General features: G+C 39.9%; 1 protein-coding gene and 4 non-coding genes across 5 annotated transcripts in view; 2 read left to right on the plus strand and 3 right to left on the minus strand.

The window, feature by feature from the left end:
- Positions 1–423: 423 nt before the first annotated feature.
- LOC103509959 (coiled-coil domain-containing protein 39) overlaps positions 424–19,704 on the minus strand; it is a 21,586-nt gene continuing 2,305 nt past the window's right edge. Inside the window, exons 6-13 of the mRNA XM_026824133.1 lie at positions 9,840–10,031; positions 8,702–8,764; positions 8,378–8,530; positions 7,102–7,297; positions 6,134–6,318; positions 1,972–2,187; positions 1,505–1,557; positions 424–487 (exon numbers count right to left, since the gene is read on the minus strand). Coding sequence (XP_026679934.1) covers positions 424–487; positions 1,505–1,557; positions 1,972–2,187; positions 6,134–6,318; positions 7,102–7,297; positions 8,378–8,530; positions 8,702–8,764; positions 9,840–10,031 — 1,122 coding nt within the window. The remainder of the gene's footprint in view (positions 488–1,504; positions 1,558–1,971; positions 2,188–6,133; positions 6,319–7,101; positions 7,298–8,377; positions 8,531–8,701; positions 8,765–9,839; positions 10,032–19,704) is intronic.
- Trnah-gug lies at positions 2,589–2,660 on the minus strand. Its single transcript has one exon. It is a non-coding gene; the product is annotated as a tRNA-His (tRNA).
- Positions 3,671–3,742, plus strand: Trnah-gug. Its single transcript has one exon. It is a non-coding gene; the product is annotated as a tRNA-His (tRNA).
- On the minus strand, positions 4,979–5,050 carry Trnah-gug. The gene has a single exon. It is a non-coding gene; the product is annotated as a tRNA-His (tRNA).
- On the plus strand, positions 17,971–18,042 carry Trnah-gug. The gene has a single exon. It is a non-coding gene; the product is annotated as a tRNA-His (tRNA).

Genomic DNA, 19,704 nt, shown 5'->3' on the forward strand with positions numbered 1-19,704 from the left:
TCGACAGGTTTTATACAAATTTCTCTGATTAGATATACGAAGATATCTTTATCTTTAGACAGCAGTACAAGTACAACCAACTTTTTTAGTACACCAACACTTCAGTGCTCTAGTTATTCTACCTATTGTTGTCAATAGGTGATCAAAAAGTGCTTAAATATGGTAATATGGTTGAGCCAGTCAACACAAGTGCTACATTAGACTCTCTTTTAAAGCTGTTTCCTCTATTTTCCAAGGGATTAATAGAAATTCTCGAGAAAAAATAATAATAAAATAATGTTCGATAGAGGGAACTCTAACAACGGAGAAAAAGGATAGGAGAAAGCACAACACTCATCTGTTTAGTATAAAGTTCGCTGGGGCGGGAATAGTAGATAATTCTAGAAATAAAGAACACTCACCTGTAAAGCACATACTCCTAGGTCATTTGAGATATCTGCCATAGCAAACATGGGACTTGTACGAGTCTGCTGCGATGGTAGACATTCTGGAAAATGAGAAATAACAACAGAATTTCAAAAAAAAAAAGAATCGTGTCTGGCTGGGGGGACGTTAAACAGGGAGTAGACCAGCTTAGTCTGGGTGGGGGACTTAAAACAGGGAGTATACCAGCCTGAATTTCCCTTGCCAAAGAAATAGCAAAGGTTGAGTGCGAAGGGCATCCACTCGTAAAAGTTGTAGCCAAAACCAAATGTCAGCCCAAAACAATCACCCTATCTAGGGCTGATTGAGAGGTTGACAAAAAACGCCGACCCCGTCTATACATAGAAAAAGGCTAGGAGAAAGAAAGATTTGAATAAAGAGAATCATTACCAGCCTTCTTAGCTTGTAGGGTCGCGGGTTCGATTAACAAACCGGGCGGATTTTATCGAGCACTGACCCAAATTCTCCAAGTTCTAAACAATGCCCTAGCTAATGTCTTTCCATAGAGCAAGCGATTTTCGGTAGCCTAGGCCTTGTAAGCGCTAGGTCGCGGGTTCGATTCCCACCCGGGGCGGATTTTATCCGTTGTTGTTTGGTCAGCTTGCTTCCGTTGCTAGGCAACGCTGACTTCTCACGCCAATGACCTCCTGGGAGAAACGAATACGCAAAACAATGGTAAGTATACTTAGGTAAGTACAATAATGTGTATTGTTTATGGAGTAGTATGGCACATCTGTGACTTAGATGTTTTATGGCGTTATGTATATTCCTATCAGTACCTACACAGCCAATCTAGATAGCTTGGAAGGTAGCGCACCTGGTAAGTGCTAAGTCACTGGTTCGATTCCCATCTGGGGCAAACTTTATCCTGCTAGGTCATGGGTTCGATTCCCATCCAGGGCAATTTTGTCCTATACAGATGAGGTTCGGTCTTGGAGGTTTTCTCCTATCCCGTCTCTTTTCGATTTTGGGATGATAACACCTTTCTTGTTACAGTTTCCTTCCTTGAAGTATTAAACATCCAAAAAACACTCTACCTTGCACTGAAAAAAAAAAAAAAAAAAAAAAAATGTATAGGGGCCCTGCCTGAATGGAGCTTTCCATCTCGATACGCGCTTTCTCCAGAGAGTAGACCTGTGGGGGAGATGGGGGGAGTATTAATTAAGACGGTAGTATAAGACGTTCGCCTGGTATGCGGGAACGTGCGAGTTCGTATCCTATTTTTTTTTTTTGAGACAGACAAAGAGAGAGAGGAGAACGAGAGGGAGGGAGAACGAGAGGGAGAGAAAATTTGACAATACTAGAGTTATATGTAATAGTTACTGCCATCTAATAGTTAGATGGCAGAGAATCCTTTTAAGGAGCTAAATAAATTTACTATGCCAGTGCTAATTCCGAATATTCGAGTTTACTAGAAAAAGTTTATTAATCAGCCGTTGTGTTTGTGACTAGTCGATCCCCCTAGTTTCATAAACAGAGGTACGACTTTATTGTTATAACTATTAAAAAAAAGCCAATTAAATCCAAAATTTGCATAACGGTACCTACCTGATTGGTATGTTTGAGCATCTGATTCTTCGACTGTTGCAACCTCAACTGTAGCAGGCTCTCTTGGACTGCCAGTTCCTGATTCTTATCCTCCAGTTGGGCCAGTAGCTTCTGCTTGCCATCGACAGCCACTTTGGTGACGGTCAGGTTATCCTTCAGCTCAGCCAGGGTGTTGCGATCCTTCTTGATCTGAAGCATGGTCTTGGCTATCTCCACCTGAATAGAGACAAGAAGAGAGAACGGGATGAAAAAAAGAAAAGAAGAACTTAATCAAAGAAAGTTAGTTGGAAGTTTTAAATAGACTTTTTTTTTCTTTAGATTGGCAATTGGCAGTCCTGAATTCCTGATGCAGAGTTGTAAAAATTTGGAACTTTACAAATTATTTGCAAAAGCTGTACCATAAATCTACCATCAGTTTGTCCGATTTTGATAAAATTTGGTAAAAATGTTCAACATAAAAAAAACTGTGATTTTGGCCGGGTACAAGAAGTGACTTTGAGTATTTTTTGATTAACCAATCAGATTGATTGATTTCAATTTTAACCAGATTGCTTAATCCAAGAAATTTATTCGGCCAGGGAAAAAAACGTAATAAGTAGTAAGCCCATAAAAAATTCTGCCGAGACCAGGATTCGAACCTGGGTTACTGCGGCCACAACGCAGGGTCCTAACCACTAGACGATCTCGGCTGGTGATAGCTAGAGGCAGTAATAGGTCTTATAAGGAAGGAAATCAGATTCTGGTTAATAAGAGAAATGGCGAGATTTGCAGTGTACCCGTAAATAAATACATAGGTAGGTACTAAATCGGGAATCGTATGGTCAATCATGCGGAAAGCAAATAAACGCTAGTCAGATCACAGCGCAATAATACAAGCCAGCCTAGTTAGCTTGTTAGCGCCTGCCTTGTAAGCGCTAGGTCGCGGGTTCGATTTCCGCCCGGTGCGAACTTTAACCCAAATAGATAGATAACTTTGTTCTCGGAAAGGCTTTCTCCGTTGTTACAGTTCCTTCTATCAAACATAAGTTTTTTTCATATAAAATTTCTTCCAAATTCATTTTTGAGTTATGGAAGTTTTATCGTCCCAAAATCTAAAGGCCAGTCGACTATGTGTGGACACACCTTAAGAGAGAAGAAGGTCAGAATAGGAGAAAGTCAGCCGTTCCTGTAGGTAACGAAAAGCATCTGTCGAAGATAAAATTCGCCTTGTGTGGGAACCGAACCGCCGACCCGGGGCTTAGAAGGCACGTGTTTAGACTGTTGGAGTAAAGGGACTTTTCAGTCTCATTCTGGCAGGATAACCAAGGTCTATTCTATTCTATTTTATCACTAGCTTTGCATCGCTCAGTTTTCGGCCAAAAATTTCGAATTTCTTGAAGAACTCGCGATCGCGAACTGCTGGCTTTAGGAAATTTTAACCTAGCCTATAACCACCGCCATAACAATATGAACCTGTGTACAAAATTTCAAGTTTCTACGACTTACATTTACTTCAGTGGTCCATCTGAACCTGATGCATTTAACGTGCTGGAACCGTTGGTTATCAATTCAAATCAATAACGTTTATTTCAGTTCCGCTTGACCTAGTCACGAGTGACTGACTACTGTTGTAGTACACTTTCCCCATTTCTCTCCTGACCAGAACCTGAGTCCATTTTCTTCTCCTTATAAGAACAATAATCGCCTAAAGACATCATCGGCCGAGATCGTCTAGTGGTTAGGACCCTGCGTTGTGGCCGCAGTAACCCAGGTTCGAATCCTGGTCTCGGCAGAATTTTTTTATGGGCTTACTACCTACTTATTACGTTTTTTTTTCTCTGCCCTGGCAAAATAAATTTCTTGAACAGCTTCTACGGGCCCCCTAAGGCCAAGTTTTTTTCTCAGACAGCCATAGCCGTTGCGAGAACGAAATTTATCTGGTTAGGAATAATTTCGCCCTGAGCGGGAATCACACCCACGACCAACTGCCATGGTAAGCTCACTACCTTCCAAGCTAACTAGGCTGGCTGTATCTCTACTCCATAAGATTTTTTTTTAGGTTTGATAGAGGGAGCTGTAACTGCTAAGAACTGTATCGTCCCGAAATCTAAAAGAGAATGAAGACAGGATAGGAGAAAGCCAGCCGTTCCGAGAAGGAACCTTATCTGTTTGGGATAAAATTCGCCCCAGGCGGGAATCGAATCCGCGGCCTAGCGCTTACAAGGCAGACGCGCTACCAAGCAAGCTAACTAGGCTGGCGTTCTCTCTGCTCCAGAAGATTTCTTGCTTAAAAAAAAAAAAAAAAAATTTAACCTCAGTATTTTCGAGTTTACTAGAAAAAAGTTTATTAATCAGCCGTTGGGTTTGTGACTAGTCGATCCCTCTAGTTTCATAAACAGAGGTACGGATTTATTGTGATAACTATTAAAAAAAGCCAATTAAATCCGAAATTTGCATAACCTACCTGATTGGTATGTTTGAGCATCTGATTCTTCGACTGTTGCAACCTCAACTGTAGCAGACTCTCCTGGACTGCCAGTTCCTGATTCTTATCCTCCAGCTGGGCCAGTAGCTTCTGTTTGCCATCGACAGCCACTTTGGTGACAGTCAGGTTATCCTTCAGCTCAGCCAGGGTGTTGCGATCCTTCTTGATTTGAAGCATGGTCTTAGCTATCTCCACCTAAATAGTGACAGTAAGAGAGACTGAAATTAAAGAGGGGGGGAAACTTTGAACTTAATTGAACAAAGTTAGTTGGAAGTTTTAAATAGACTTTATGTTTAGATTGGCAAGTGGCAGTCCTGATGCAAAGTTGTAAAAATTTGCAACTTTGCAAAAGCTATATACCTACAATCAATATCACCGTTTCGTTTGTCAGATTTTGATGAAATTTGGAAAGAAATTAGGAAAACATAAAAATCTGAGATTTTGGGCCACACCAGGCCTTAGGGGGCCCGTAGAAGCTGTTCAAGAAATTTATTTTGCCAGGGCAGAGAAAAAAAACGTAAGTAAGAAGCCCATAAAAAATTCTGCCGAGACCAGGATTCGAACCTGGGTTACTGCGGCCACAACGCAGGGTCCTAACCACTAGACGATCTCGGCTGGTGATAGCTAGAGGCAATAATAGGTCTTATAAGGAGAAGGAAATCAGATTCTGGTTAATAAGAGAAATGGCGAGATTTGCAGTGTACCTGTAAATAAATACATAGGTAGGTACTAAATCGGGAATCGCCTGGTCAATCATGCGGAAAGCAAATGAACGCTAGTCAGATCACAGCACAATAATACAAGCCAGCCTAGTTAGCTTGTTAGCGCCTGCCTTGTAAGCGCTAGGTCGCGGGTTCGATTCCCGCTGGGTGCGAACTTTAACCCAAATAGATAGATAAGTTTGTTCTCGGAAAGGCTTTCTCCGTTGTTACAGTTCCTTCTATCAAACATAAGTTTTTAGTCCGTCCTTCCTTTATTATTATACAATAGTAATAAAAAGGTATAAGGGACGGACTATTGTATTCGCTTCGGTGTCGTCTGTCGTAAAAATTTCTTTCATCTTCATTTTCGAGTTACGAAGGTCTTATCGTCCCAAAATCTAAAGGCCAGTCGACTATGTGTGGATACATCTTAAGAGAGAAGAAGGACAGATTAGGAGAAAGTCAGCCGTTCCTATAGGTAACGAAAAGCAGCTGTCGAAGATAAAATTCGACCTGGGTGGGAACCGAACCGCCGACCTAGGGCTTAGAAGGCACTTGTTTAGACTGTGGTAGTAAAGGGACTTTTCAGTCTCATTCTGGCAGGATAACCAAGGTCTATTCTATTCTATTTTATCACTAGCGGCATACCCGCGAGCTTTGCATCGCTCAGTTTTCGGGCAAAAATTTCGAATTTCTTGAATAACTAGCGAACGGCTGGCTTTAGGAAATTTTAACCTAGCCTATAACCACCGCCATAAAAATATGAACCTGTGTACAAAATTTCAAGTTTCTACGACTTACCGTTTAGACGGCAACCTCTTACAGACAAACAAACAGAAAAACTCTCTTATGAATAAGATTTTAATAGCACACTAGTCAGCCTAGTTAGCTTAGTTGGTAGTGCGTCTGCCTTGTAAGCGCTAGGCCGCGGGTTCGGTTCCCGCCCGGGGCGGATTTTATCCTGAGGAAAAAAAAAAAAAAATAGCACACTACTCACATCCATTTTCTTGCTCTCCCGTCTAGCTGTGTCCCAACACTTCTCAATCTCTTTCTTCTTATCAATCAGAACATTGAGCTCTCGAGTCTTGGCTTTCATGAATTCATCGCTATGGAGACCTTGAATACCCAGGATTTGCTTCTGAATGGATTCCAGCTGACAGCTGTGCTTGTGTAGCAGATCTCCTGTACGATAGAATAGATAGAATTATCGATTTTATCTAGCAAAATCACCTAATTTTCCTTGAAGTAATACGAAATGCGAAAGCCGTTCTATGAAGTAATCTTTAAGAAAAACCAAAATTATCCCCAATTTTAATCAGAATGGTATAATGATATCTATCGTACCCTTGTCACTTAGGTCGAATTTTACTACCGTGGGTTGTACCTTGAATATTCAGGATTTGCTTCTGAATGGATTCCAGCTGACAGCTATGCTTGTGTAGCAGATCTCCTGTACGATAGAATAGATAGAATTATCGATTTAATCTAGCAAAATCACCTAATTTTCCTTGAAGCAATACGAAATGCGAAAGCGGTTCTATGAAGTAATCTCTAAGAAAAACCAAAATTATCCCCAATTTTAATCAGAATGGTATAATGATATCTAAACGTACCCTTGTCACTTAGGTCGAGTTTTACCACCGTGGATTGTCTCAGGATTGAGTTCAATCCGAGGTTGACCTGGGTATTAGGTATAGCATTAGAAAAGCTATGTAATGTCTCGGTATTTTTTAAATAAACATTCTCTCTCTCTCTCTTTTTACTTTCTATTACTACAGTATAGCGAGCTATACTAGTAATGAAAGTATTGCAATCGATCCAATTTTTTTTTCTCTCTCTCTTGGGGAGGACAAGACTGGAGAAAGTCAGCCGCTCCGAGAACGTAACTTATCTGTTTAGGATAAAGTCCGCCCCGGGCGGGATTTGAACCTGCGACCTCGCTAACTAGGCTGACAAGCTTATTACCTTGTTTACTGAGAAGTTCCAGAGTTTTGTTCTCTTCTCTCAACAGTTGACACAGTTTGGCTTCATTAGCTACAATCTCCCGCGTGTTAATTTCATATTGACTCCTCAACGAGGCAGTTTCCAAAGCTTTAGCACTCAAGTGTCTGGATAGCTTCTCGATTTCTTTGATCAAATTGGACTGCGTGTTCCTTTCATTCTGAAAAACACATAAAAACCAATTATGACACAATTTATGCCTAGTTGGGGTCTGAGCTTCATAAAGAAAGTCACAGAATCAATTTTTAGGAGTTACAATTTTTCGACCTCGTCGGGAATAGAACCCGGGTCTCCCGCAAGTAAGACGAGTGTAGTGACCATAATACCCTAGAAATCGACTTCATTTCTATTTAGGAAGTGTGTTTGTGTTTTAATTTTGATATTTTTTTTTTCTTTTACAACTCGCTGTCCATAAGCCATGCCAGATTATCCTCCAGAGTTTTGATGTCGTTCGTAAGGTCACTGACCTCGGACTGTATTTCTTCCAGAGCACACAACTCCTTGATTGTGAAACGAGAAAAACAATAGATCATGTGAGTGTGACGTTAGTTTGGCAACAAACATGGGCTTAAAAACTTTAAAAAGGCAATGAAATGGAAGTTTAACTTATTGAAAGTCGGAGGGAATTTCGAGTTATGACCAATTTCAGTGTACCTAAAAGAGACAGTATGTACTGTCCTAAACACCACAGGCCACAGGGCTATCTTCGTAGACCAAATATATTGAACGTACCTGGATAAGCGACGATAAAACCTTGAATGAACCAGTATCACTAAAGTTTAGCAACGTTGCGCGCGGATAGGTTTTTCCAGCCCCCCCCCACTCAGGCTGGGTGATGTTTAAAAGGCGGACTTTAAAAAGGCAATGAAACGGAAGTTCAACTTATTGAAAGTCGGAGGGAATTTCGAGTTATGACCAATTTCAGTGTACCTAAAAGAGACAGCATGTACTGTCCCAAACACCACAGGCCACAGGGCTATCTTCGTAGTCTTTTACAATTATTATTACTATTTATCAAGCATGCCGGGAGGCGCGCAAACGTCAAGAGTTCGAAGTGCCGCGCCGCGCCGACCGGCCTATATTAGCGAGTTTTTGCAAACAAAATTAGCGTCCCCTTAACTGAAGCGTATTTGCAGACAAATGTTGCAAAAACTCTCTATTAACACGAATTGATGAACATTGAGTAATTAGTTATCTTTTTTCCGATGACTGAGCCCTAGAGGCGAGTTTCTACACCCACCTTGAGTAAACTATTCAGCTGTTTCACTGTTTCGTCCGTGGTCTTCACTTCCGAATCGATGTTGTCCAGCTTGTGTTTCAGGCCCTCCCTCTTCTGTTGCAATGCGCTCAGTCGATTGGATTTGTCTTTGATTTGAGCTTGGAGGTTTCGAATGTGACACTTGTGCACTTGCTTGAGTAGACTATTCAGCTGTTTCACTGTTTCGTCCGTGGTCTTCACTTCCGAATCGATATTGTCCAGCTTGTGTTTCAGGTCCTCCCTCTTCTGTTGCAATGCGCTCAGTCGATTGGATTTGTCTTTGATTTGAGCTTGGAGGTTTCGAATGTGACACTTGTGCACTTGTTTGTCGTTCTCAAGCTCTAGGAGATGCGTGCGGAGATATCTTTTCTGAAACAATAGGTAGGTTATTGAGGATTAAACATAGGTAATTCGAAAAATAAAAGTTACAAAGACTTCCGTCCAGATCTTCTTCTTCGCCTTTTCCCGTGTTCAGACGGGGTCGGCGTTTTTCGTCAGCCTCTCAATCAGCCCTAACTAAGGTGATTTTATAGGTAATTCGAAAAATAAAAGTTACAGAGATTTCCATCCAGATCTTCTTCTTCGCCTTTTCCCGTGTTCAGACGGGGTCGGCGTTTTTCGTCAGCCTCTCAATCAGCCCTAACTAAGGTGATTTCTTTGAGCTCACATTTGGTTTTGGCTATAAATTTTACGAGTGGATGCCCTTATTATTATTATTTAACACTTTTTTATTTGGAATATTTACAAAGGTATAGGTACAATAAATATATACAAAACAATGAGATAAACAAAACAGGAGAGGAATAACAAAACAATAGATTAATAATGATAAAAAAGGAAATGAAATAAATAATAAAATAAACTATATACAAAATATTCCAACTAAGGGGTGGGATTAATGCCTTAGGCATTCTCTTCCATTGTATTCTCTTCTCTTTGCTATTTCTTTAGCAAGGGAAATTCAGGCTGGTCTACTCCTTGTTTAAAGTCCCCCAGCTAGACTAAGCTGGTCTACTAAGAAATGAAATAAATAATAAAATAAACTATATACAAAATATTCCAACAAAGGGGTGAGATTAATGCCTTAGGCATTCTCTTCCATTGTATTTTCTTCTCTTTGCTATTTCTTTAGCAAGGGAAATTCAGGCTGGTCTACTCCTTGTTTAAAGTCCCCCAGCTAGACTAAGCTGGTCTACTCAACTAAGGGGTGGGATTAATGCCTTAGGGCCCTTAGGCATTCTCTTCCATTGCATTCTCTTCTCTTTGCTATTTCTTTAGCAAGGGAAATTCAGGCTGGTCTACTCCTTGTTTAAAGTCCCCCAGCCAGACTAAGCTGGTCTACTCCCTGTTTAACGTCCCCCAGCGATACAATTTAAAGTCCCCAGAGAGACAATGAAGCAGGGACAAGATTGATTTCTCAGACACTCTCTGCCACTTAACTTACCTCGTGTTTTAGATCGAACAGTTGTTTCTCCACCTGCTGCAGTGAGGCACGTAATCCATTACACTGGTTGAAATAGTACTGTCTCGTCTGTGCCCGCTCCTGATTGGTTCTCAGTTCTTCCTCATGATTTTTCTTCTCCTCCTCCAGCTTCAGGCTTTCCTCTCCCACTTCCTTTTCTAGAGACTCGATTTGCTGCGGGCAGTAAATTGGTAAGAGGTCAGTGAACTGTAGACCTCTCGCTCTTCAGCTAGATAGAAAAAAGTTCTAGAGATTCGATTTGCTGCGAGGGAAATAAAAAGACTTTTAATTTGATATACATATGTATAGGTCGACCAGGTTTGGATAAGTCCTTCTATCGGAACAGACACAGAGACAGACACCAAAGCGAATATCATATTCCGTCCACTATACCTTTTTATAAAGGAAGGACGTATATAGAAAAAAGTTACAGGTTTGTGGAAATCTTTGGGCGCTACTGAGTACCTTTATTTTCCATCCCCGAGCCTACAGTTGTCGTGTCGGGAACCTTAGCTGTATAGCTCGCACTCGTAGAACCCTCAGTTGTGAAGCCACTAGTTGTAGACCCACTAGTTGTTGCAATAGTTGTAGAGGTGCTTGTAGACCTCTGAGTTGTAGAGGTGGTTGTAGTGGCTGTACTGTGCGAGTCACACGGCTCCACACTCGTGTGGTCCGGTAGATCGAACCCGTAGAATGTCAAAACTTTCATGTAGTTCGCCCGGATGCAGATGTTCTCGCGACTCAACATGAGACCTTTGAGAAATCCGTCGCTCATGAAATACGTCTGTAGGAGAGACAACGAGCTTGAGTTCAATGTTAAGTCCATGGGTCACTTCTAAACGGTCACCTGGTGGTCTTGTGGAGTGACTTATAGTACTTGTTTGTTATTGAATAAATAAACATTCTTAAAAAAAATAAATAAATAAAAATAAAAATAAATAAATAATAATAATGATAGTAAAAAAAAACCACAGACAAAAATAATAATATTTCATCTCTAGTAAAAAAGGCAATTTTTGAGGGGGGGGGGGAACTCGATACCGGGAACCTATATTTCTGATGGATTTCTAAAACAATTTTTATTTCTGAATCTGTGTCCGTCCACACACAGTTCGATGGCCGTTGATCAACATCGATCGATGTCGGTTCGATGTGGATCGACGAACGTCGATAGCTTGCCAGTGACAAAAGTGGCAATTTTTCTCGGCTGTGTGGAAAAGCACTTACCCTCAAATGTCGGTACAGGTCTCGAAATCCCACCCGTGCATACACAGCATCGTAAGGTAGCTGCAGGGCCTGACTCAGTTGTAGGGCAGAGGTACCACTTGCACCTTCATACAGCAGCATGGACACTGACGCTAGACCGTACGGAGAGAATGCTATGTTTCGACCAGGCCTGCTCTCAGCTAGAATCTGTAAAACAAAGGCCATCAGGAGGTAAAACATACGAAGACAATCATAGTAGTTTTCATGTACAATCAAAATGTCCATATTTCATAGTAGTTGGGTGGAAAGCTGTGTCCACACGTAGTCGATCGACTAGGTGAATCTATTTTGTCGAGGTAGCGTACGGTTTCAGTCGACGTAAATCGACCATCGATTCGGTCGACAGGGTGTGGACACAACTGAAGAGATTGTGCAGTAGATTCGGTAAGGTACCACTTAAAGAAAAAAAAACTCGGTTGCTAATCTGTACGTTTAGAGTTTTGGAGGATAATTATGAAGCAAAATTCTTTAATTAGTAAACAATCCACCCAAGAGATCATTAGATTGACTCCAGGACCATAAGCTATAGGTAAAAACTAAAAGCTAAAGTACAAAGCTAGGGCCCCAAACTTCAGCACATAACTGTTCCTACTTAAGAAGGTATAATAATAACCACAAACCAGGTAGAAGGTATAATCATAACCACAATACGTATGCCGGGGTATTATTTTCATGTCGAAGCACTAAGAAGAAGATTAAGAATCTAAAAATACTCGTCAATCAGAGCTAAAGTGTATCAACTTTCGTTCAAAGTCGACTGGTAGCCGCAGGAAGGGCATTGACCTCGCATAGAATCCCCCGGATCTCAAGCTTCGCATTTCTCCAAACTGGGAAGGTGCTAATTACCACATATTTGCTGAGATTGGCATGAGAACACCCAAGTGTGAAAGAAATACCCATTGTGGTTTGACTGTTTGCGGTAAATCTTTCGGAGGTACCTACAGGTTGTAACAAACGAGTTTTTTTTTCAAGAGGTTTGATAGAGGGAACTGTAACTGCTAAGGTCTTCTTGTCCCGAAATCGAAGAGAGAAAAAAGACAGGATAGGAGAAAGCCAGTCGTTCCGAGAACGAAGTTTATCCGTTCAGCATAAAATCCGCCCCGGGCGGGAATCTAAACCGCGACCAAGCGCTTATAAGGCAGACGCGCTACCAACCAAGGTAAGTTGTAAGCGTTAAGTCGCGGGTTCGATCTTCAACCGGGAAAAACTTCATCCTAAACTCTAAACAGATAAGGTTCGTCCTTGGAAAGGCTGGCTTTCTCCCATCTTGTCCTCCTTTTTTCTTCGATTTTGGGACTATAAAATCTCTGTTACAGTTCCCTCTATCAAACCTCTTAAAAAAACACTATTCTTTTCTTGATGGATGGAGGACTCAGTAACTTTGTGAAGTTCCATATGAATAAAGATAAAATGATAACTAATACTCTGCAAGTCTGCACTTTTCTTTTCTGTTACATTCTATAGGATGACCTCCACCTTAGCACCATATGCGATAATGACCGCTCCATATATTTGTTCCATCAACTATGAGTAATACTTTGCTGGGTACAGAAATGAAAAACGAGATATGCTAGGTTCAATTTAGGAGTGGAGGAAGCTTGCAGCCGTAGGATGATAGATGTACATCATGTTTCTTTACAAGTTAATTTTGATCCGAAAATCAAGTATACGAAAAACTCTTTGCTGGGCATCGTTCCCGGGAGCTCTGGCGCGTAAGCTTGGTCTGACTTACTACTGAAGTTGCCTTTCCTAATTAATTTAAAAAGTAGGACGAAACGAAAGTTCTCATTTAATAATTTTAAAGTAACTACCTAAGTTATTGAATAGGACTAAAGGCTACCATCATTGTAATTAAAGTCCCAAACAAGTTCGGGGATAAAATTCCATACCTTGGCTGGAATTGAACCCGTAGATACTCTCTTGTGTGGATGTTTGGGCACGCACTTTGTATTTTATTTTACAAATCACGAAACATGTGAGATGGAACATATTTAGTCAAACAGGCTGTGGATAATTGTAAGCTATGTCGATAAGCTATTAATAAGCTACTGAAAAACTGAATGTTGATTCTTTCCTGGTACCTATCTAAACCAAATTAATATTCGAATACACGTTAAATATCCACGCTTCAGTAACTCTCTACGTTCTTCCTTCTTTATTTTTATTTTCTTCTATATTTCAGTATTTCATTGTTCAAATCAATAATCCATGAGAAATTAATATGGTCCGAAACAACTGCGACTAGACTGTCCAGTCGCAAAATGCACGAGATTCCCTTACAAACTGTAGAAGAGGCCAAATCAAATTCCTAGATTTCCTAGAATAAAAAATCTTATATTATAAAATCAAGATCCAATTCATTCACATTTCACATTCACACACTGATCCCTCTATCTCCTGAACCACAACACCTAGAAAGCTGAAATTTGGTAGGAATATTCCTTTTATGGTCTAGGTGTGGAATAAGAAAGGATCTTGCGAAAATCTAAACCGATCCTGAGATATGATCAATTTTTGATCGCTAAAATCTCCACCATAAGAAATACACAGAGTGCAGAGACTGCCCTCTATCAAACCTCTTAAACACTATTCTTTTCTTGATGGAGGACTCAGTAACTTTGTGAAGTTCCATATGAATAAAGATAAAATGATAACTAATACTCTGCAAGTCTGCACTTTTCTTTTCTATGCTTGTGTAGCAGATCTCCTGTAGAATGGAATAGATCGATAGAATTATCAATTTTATCCACCAACATAGATAGGTTGAGTGGGTACCTCATTTTAATCACAATGGAATAATGATATCGATGAAACCATTGTTAGTAAGAAAAGCTGTAAAATGTATAGCAAGGCGTACTCATAATTATTATTTATGTTTTGTGATTGACTTTTATCTCACTGTACCTAATTATATCTCGTAAGGATCGGAGGGTCAAATTTGTATGGTGATACGCCCTATACTTTCTAGGGGACATCTTACCTGTTTGTTTTCTAGTTAAAATTATCTTGTATGAACGTATGAACTTAGTCTTAAGTTAGGGACTTTGCAAAACAATGAGCAGTTCCTGTATATTCAAATGAAATTTAAAAAGGTGTTCTAAAAAAAAAAAATTCTCTTGAGAAGGACAGGACTGGAGAAAGCCAGCCATTCCGAGAACGTAACTTATCTGTTTAGGATAAAGTCCGGCCCGGGCGGGATTTGAACCTGCGACCTCGCCAACTAGGCTGACAGGCCTATTACCTTGTTTGCTGAGAAGTTCCAGAGTTTTGTTCTCTTCTCTCAACAGTTGACACAGTTTGGCTTCATTAGCTACAATCTCCCGCGTGTTAATTTCATTTCTTTTCAAGTCTTGATCATTTGTTTTGGTTAACAGTTCAGCTTTCTTTTGAATCAGGTCTCTGATCTGAAAAAAAGAAAGGAATGGAATTGTTATTAAGTAGAGGTCATTTGTCAATTTTTGCTGTACAAGAAGAGAGAAAGGCAATATTTTTGGAGTGAGAGGACCTCTGTGGAATAGGGCTGGAGATTAAAACCTACAACAAAATAGTGCAAGTTCCTATTAGTGGAAGGTACCCTAGAATCTAGAATTTCAACAAATGCTCACTCTATAGGTACTCTAAAAAAAATCCATGTAGGCATTTTGAGTAAAATGTGTGAGGAGTTGGGATTGATGGTTGAGTCATTTGAGGGACAGACCACTTCTCTACTATCTAATGTTAGTCTATTTTCCATGGCGCTGCACTTGAGACTGATCTGGTCTACTCCCTTGTTAAAGTCCCCGAGCCAGACAGCTACCACAGAAAAACTTACATTGATATCAAATCCGTACGTCTTCTTGCCCTCATTGTGCGCAGAGTACAGCTTGGATATCACCTCGTTGGATTTGACGCCCGTATTCTCGGCCAGAGTTTTGACAAACACCTCCAGGGAGGTGGCAAAGCTATGCAGTGAGGAGCTGCACTTGGGCTTACAATGTGGGATTACAAAATCTTGCATGGGATCATGTGGGATTGCAATCCTTCATCTGCAGGTCTGCACATGTGCAGATACCCACAATCACAATATCTTTCTTTCAGCATGAGACTGTGGGTAGGTACTAGATAACCTTTGATTGTTGAATGGGTTTCTTACCTCAGATGCAAGCCTTTTATTTTCTTCGTTAGCAACAACTGCACTTGGGCTTACAATGTGGGATTACAAAATCCTGTATGGGATCATGTGGAATTGCAATCCTTCATCTGCAGGTCTGCACATGTGCAGATACCCACAATGTCTTTCTTTCAGCATGAGACTGTGGGTACTAGATAACCTTTGATTGTTGAATGGGTTTCTTACCTCAGATGCAAGCCTTTTATTTTCTTCGTTAGCAACAGGAATCATAAACTCATCAGACCATCCAAGATCTTTCAATATTTTAGCCTCAAGAGAATCCATTTTGCTGCGGTCTTCAATACCTATAAAATTGTTGATGTAGTTGAGGACCGTGTATAATCCAATGTGCAATTCACTGCTAAAACTACATTTAAATGGATTATTTTAAAACTTTTTTAGTCAAGGAAAGGCAGATACGACCAAAAATGGTCTTCAATACCTATAAAATTGTTGATGTAGTTGTAGACCGTGTATAATATAATCCAATTATCCAATGTGCAATTCACTGCTAAAACTACATTTAAATGGATTATTTTAAAACTTTTTTAGTCAAGGAAAGGCAGATACGACCAAAAATCTTTTTACAACTTTTCAAAAAAAATGTTTACCGTTGTCATGACAACATAAACACATTGGGCCAGGAGGTAGACAGAAGAGGATAGTGCGACATGATCAAAATTGATCAACCAATGAATACATTTGGTTACAAACTATAATCGCTTTTCATTGGTTGATCGTTTTTAGTAATCATTTGATCCGCTGAAAAAAATCGCTTTCTATTCGTAAACAAAAGTGTTTTTTGTTTTCTGAATCACATTTGTGTTTTCCTTTTCCATTTTTTCGAGTTTTCTCAGTTTTCCCAAAATTTCCAGAAAGTTTTCCCGAATCTGCTTTTCTTTTGGCATTTCTGTCGGCCTAGTGAGTTTTCCTCTATTGCTGGTTGATTAACACAAGTTTCTACTCAAAAAGATCAGTGGAACATCTTCAAAATGCCTACTGCAGAATGTTTTCTGAATCACATTTGTGCTTTGACACCATTTTTCGATTTTTCCCAAAATTTCCAGAAAGTTTTCCCGAATCTGCTTTTCTTTTGGCATTTCTGTCGGCCTAGTGGTAGTGAGTTTTCCTCTATTGCTGGTTGATTAACACAAGTTTCTACTCAAAAAGATCAGTGGAACATCTTCAAAATGCCTACTGCAGAACTTTCTAGAGACTCGATTTGCTGCGGGCAGTAAATTGGTAAGAGGTCAGTGAACTGTAGACCTCTCGCTCTTCAGCTAGATAGAAAAAAAGATACTGATTTGTGCAAAGCTTTAGGAAGAAGATGAGTTCTTTAATCAAAGCTTTTGACACTACATAAATAAAATTTGACCCGCTTAGATTACTTTCCTTCCTATAGAGTATAGAGTATAGGATAAGGAAAGTAATTTAATTAAAAAAAGGCAAACTCTGAACTCCTTTTTTTGTGAGATAAACTGCCTTTTCCCTCCTAAGGACTTATCGGACCTTTATGCCTAGACTTTTTCGTTGGGAATTCATATTCAACCAGCTACAGCCGATCAGCGGCAAAAAGAAATGGGTCTACCCACTTCTGATGAGCAGAAAAAGCAGGATGTCCTCAAGAAGTTCATGGAACAACACCCTGAAATGGCTGGTCTACTCCCTGTTTAACGTCCCCCAGCGATACAATTTAAAGTCCCCAGAGAGACAATGAAACAGGGACAAGATTGATTTCTCAGACACTCTCTGCCACTTAACTTACCTCGTGTTTTAGATCGAACAGTTGTTTCTCCACCTGCTGCAGTTTTTTTTTTTTTTTTAGATTACATCTACACTTGATCTATTTGAACGAATCAAAATAAGATCAGGGACAAATGAAGCAGGGACGAGATTGATTTCTCAGACACTCTCTGCCACTTAACTTACCTCGTGTTTTAGATCGAACAGTTGTTTCTCCACCTGCTGCAGTGAGGCACCAGACACCCATTATCGATGGAGAACTAGAACATGAAATCAAATTGGAAGAGTCAACATGGGTGTTTGAGAATGCCAAAACTGTAATGATCAACATGGAGAAGATCCTCTCGCTCTTCAGCTAGATAGAAAAAAAAGATACTGATTTGTGCAAAGCTTTAGGAAGAAGATGAGTTTTTTAATCAAAGTTTTTGACACTACATAAATAAAATTTGACCCGCTTAGATTACTTTCCTTCCTATAGAGTATAGGATAAGGAAAGTAATTTAATTAAAAAAGACAAACTCTGAACTCCTTTTTTTGTAAGATAAACTGCCTTTTCCCTCCTAAGGACTTATCGGACCTTTATGCCTAGACTTTTTCGTTGGGAATTCATATTCAACCAGCTACAGCTCCTCAATCCTCAATTGTCTATAAGACTCTTTGGAGGTTGAATGCATCCCGTAAAAGTCGGCAACACGTAACGTCCCACACGGTCACCCGTCCAGATACCAACCACGCACATCGTTGCTTTAATTCAGTGGTCCATCTGAACCTGATGCATTTAACGTACTGGAACCGTTGGTTATCAATTCAAATCAATAACGTTTATTTCAGTTCCGCTTGACCTAGTCACGAGTGACTACTGTTGTAGTACACTTTCCCCATTTCTGTCCTGACCAGAACCTGAGTCCATTTTCTTCTCCTTATAAGAACAATAATCGCCTCCAGCTATCACCAGCCGAGATCGTCTAGTGGTTAGGACCCTGCGTTGTGGCCGCAGTAACCCAGGTTCGAATCCTGGTCTCGGCAGAATTTTGTCTCGTCTGTGCCCGCTCCTGATTGGTTCTTAGTTCTTCCTCATGATTTTTCTTCTCCTCCTCCAGCTTCAGGCTTTCCTCTCCCACTTCCCTTTCTAGAGACTCGATTTGCTGCGGGCAGTAAATTGGTAAGAGGTCAGTGAACTGTAGACCTCTCGCTCTTCAGCTAGATAGAAAAAAAGATACTGATTTGTGCAAAGCTTTAGGAAGAAGATGAGTTCTTTAATCAAAGCTTTTGACACTACATAAATAAAATTTGACCCGCTTAGATTACTTTCCTTCCTATAGAGTATAGGATAAGGAAAGTAATTTAATTAAAAAAAGGCAAACTCTGAACTCCTTTTTTTGTGAGATAAACTGCCTTTTCCCTCCTAAGGACTTATCGGACCTTTATGCCTAGACTTTTTCGTTGGGAATTCATATTCAACCAGCTACAGCTCCCTCAATCCTCAATTGTCTATAAGGGTGTGTTTATGAACAGGGCTGAGATGAGCTCGGACGACGTGAGATAGCTGTCCCGGCGGCAATTTTTAAAATTCATTTTACCTTCTTATTGTTCTCTCTTCACTTTTGACACCTCCAGGACCTGGGGTCCATTCCTCAGATCACTTTGTTCAGCTCACAGCAGATTTTTTTTTTTTACTTTCTATTTTATGAGTGCATAGGTCTCAATGGGCCTTTGCTAGGTATCTTGTCTTTTCCCCCTATTTTGTCTATCACACTTGTTGAAATAACAAGACATCCACTTCACAGTTTGAACTGAACACAACACCCTGTCTGTACACATCTTATTTTCACATTCCAGATTTGCCAACTATGTTTCCTATGTTTAAATATCAAGTCAACTTACAAGAAAGGGTTCGTGTAGAAATTACAGCTGTTTTTGTTTCCTTACTCCTATTAACACTTGTTATACATATTTTCTTCACTTTAATTGGATGTACATATGCTGTCACTCCACTTGGTTTAATATTTCTCAATAAATGTTTAAAATCTTTTATATTATTCAATTTTTTGTCATTTGTATTATATGTCTTCCTTCTCTCATTAATATTATCCAAGCCTTGTGTCTTAATGATTCATTAATATCAATCTCTCATGGTCTTGAGACATGCTGATAGGTATGGCTAATGAAAAAAAAAAAAAAAAAATGCATGAAGAGAATCTGGCATGATGCCTTTATAGAAGAGGGTTACCTCTTGGAAAATTTGTTGAGAGGAAATAAATACACAGCCCTAGGTAGATGGTGTTAATTTTTATTAATAAAAAATACATGTGTAAAAAACAAAGTCAAATGGGATAATACTCTGAGCAACACATGAACTGTATCTTTACAACTTTGATGTTTAGGATAGAGATCAGAAGGTAAATTTGTAAAGAAAAAGAGAAAAATATCTGGTGGGTGAAATATGGTGAGAAGAAAACAGTAACATATCTTTCAAAACTACAGCCCGTAAGTTGCCATAGAGTAAACATTGTAAGCTACAAGGTGAAACTTGTAACCCACGATTACTGTTCCCCATGATCCTATGAAGCAAAAGTTCAACACACGTTCGCGTCAGTACCTATTCGTACTTGGTAGAGCAAACTTCTCTTGATCCAAAGGGACAAAAGCTCAAGGATCACGATCGTTTCAGAAAGACCTTAAATGAGG

Source organism: Diaphorina citri, unplaced genomic scaffold, assembly GCF_000475195.1.
Source record: "Diaphorina citri unplaced genomic scaffold, Diaci psyllid genome assembly version 1.1 scaffold546, whole genome shotgun sequence".
NCBI lineage: Eukaryota > Metazoa > Arthropoda > Insecta > Hemiptera > Psyllidae > Diaphorina > Diaphorina citri.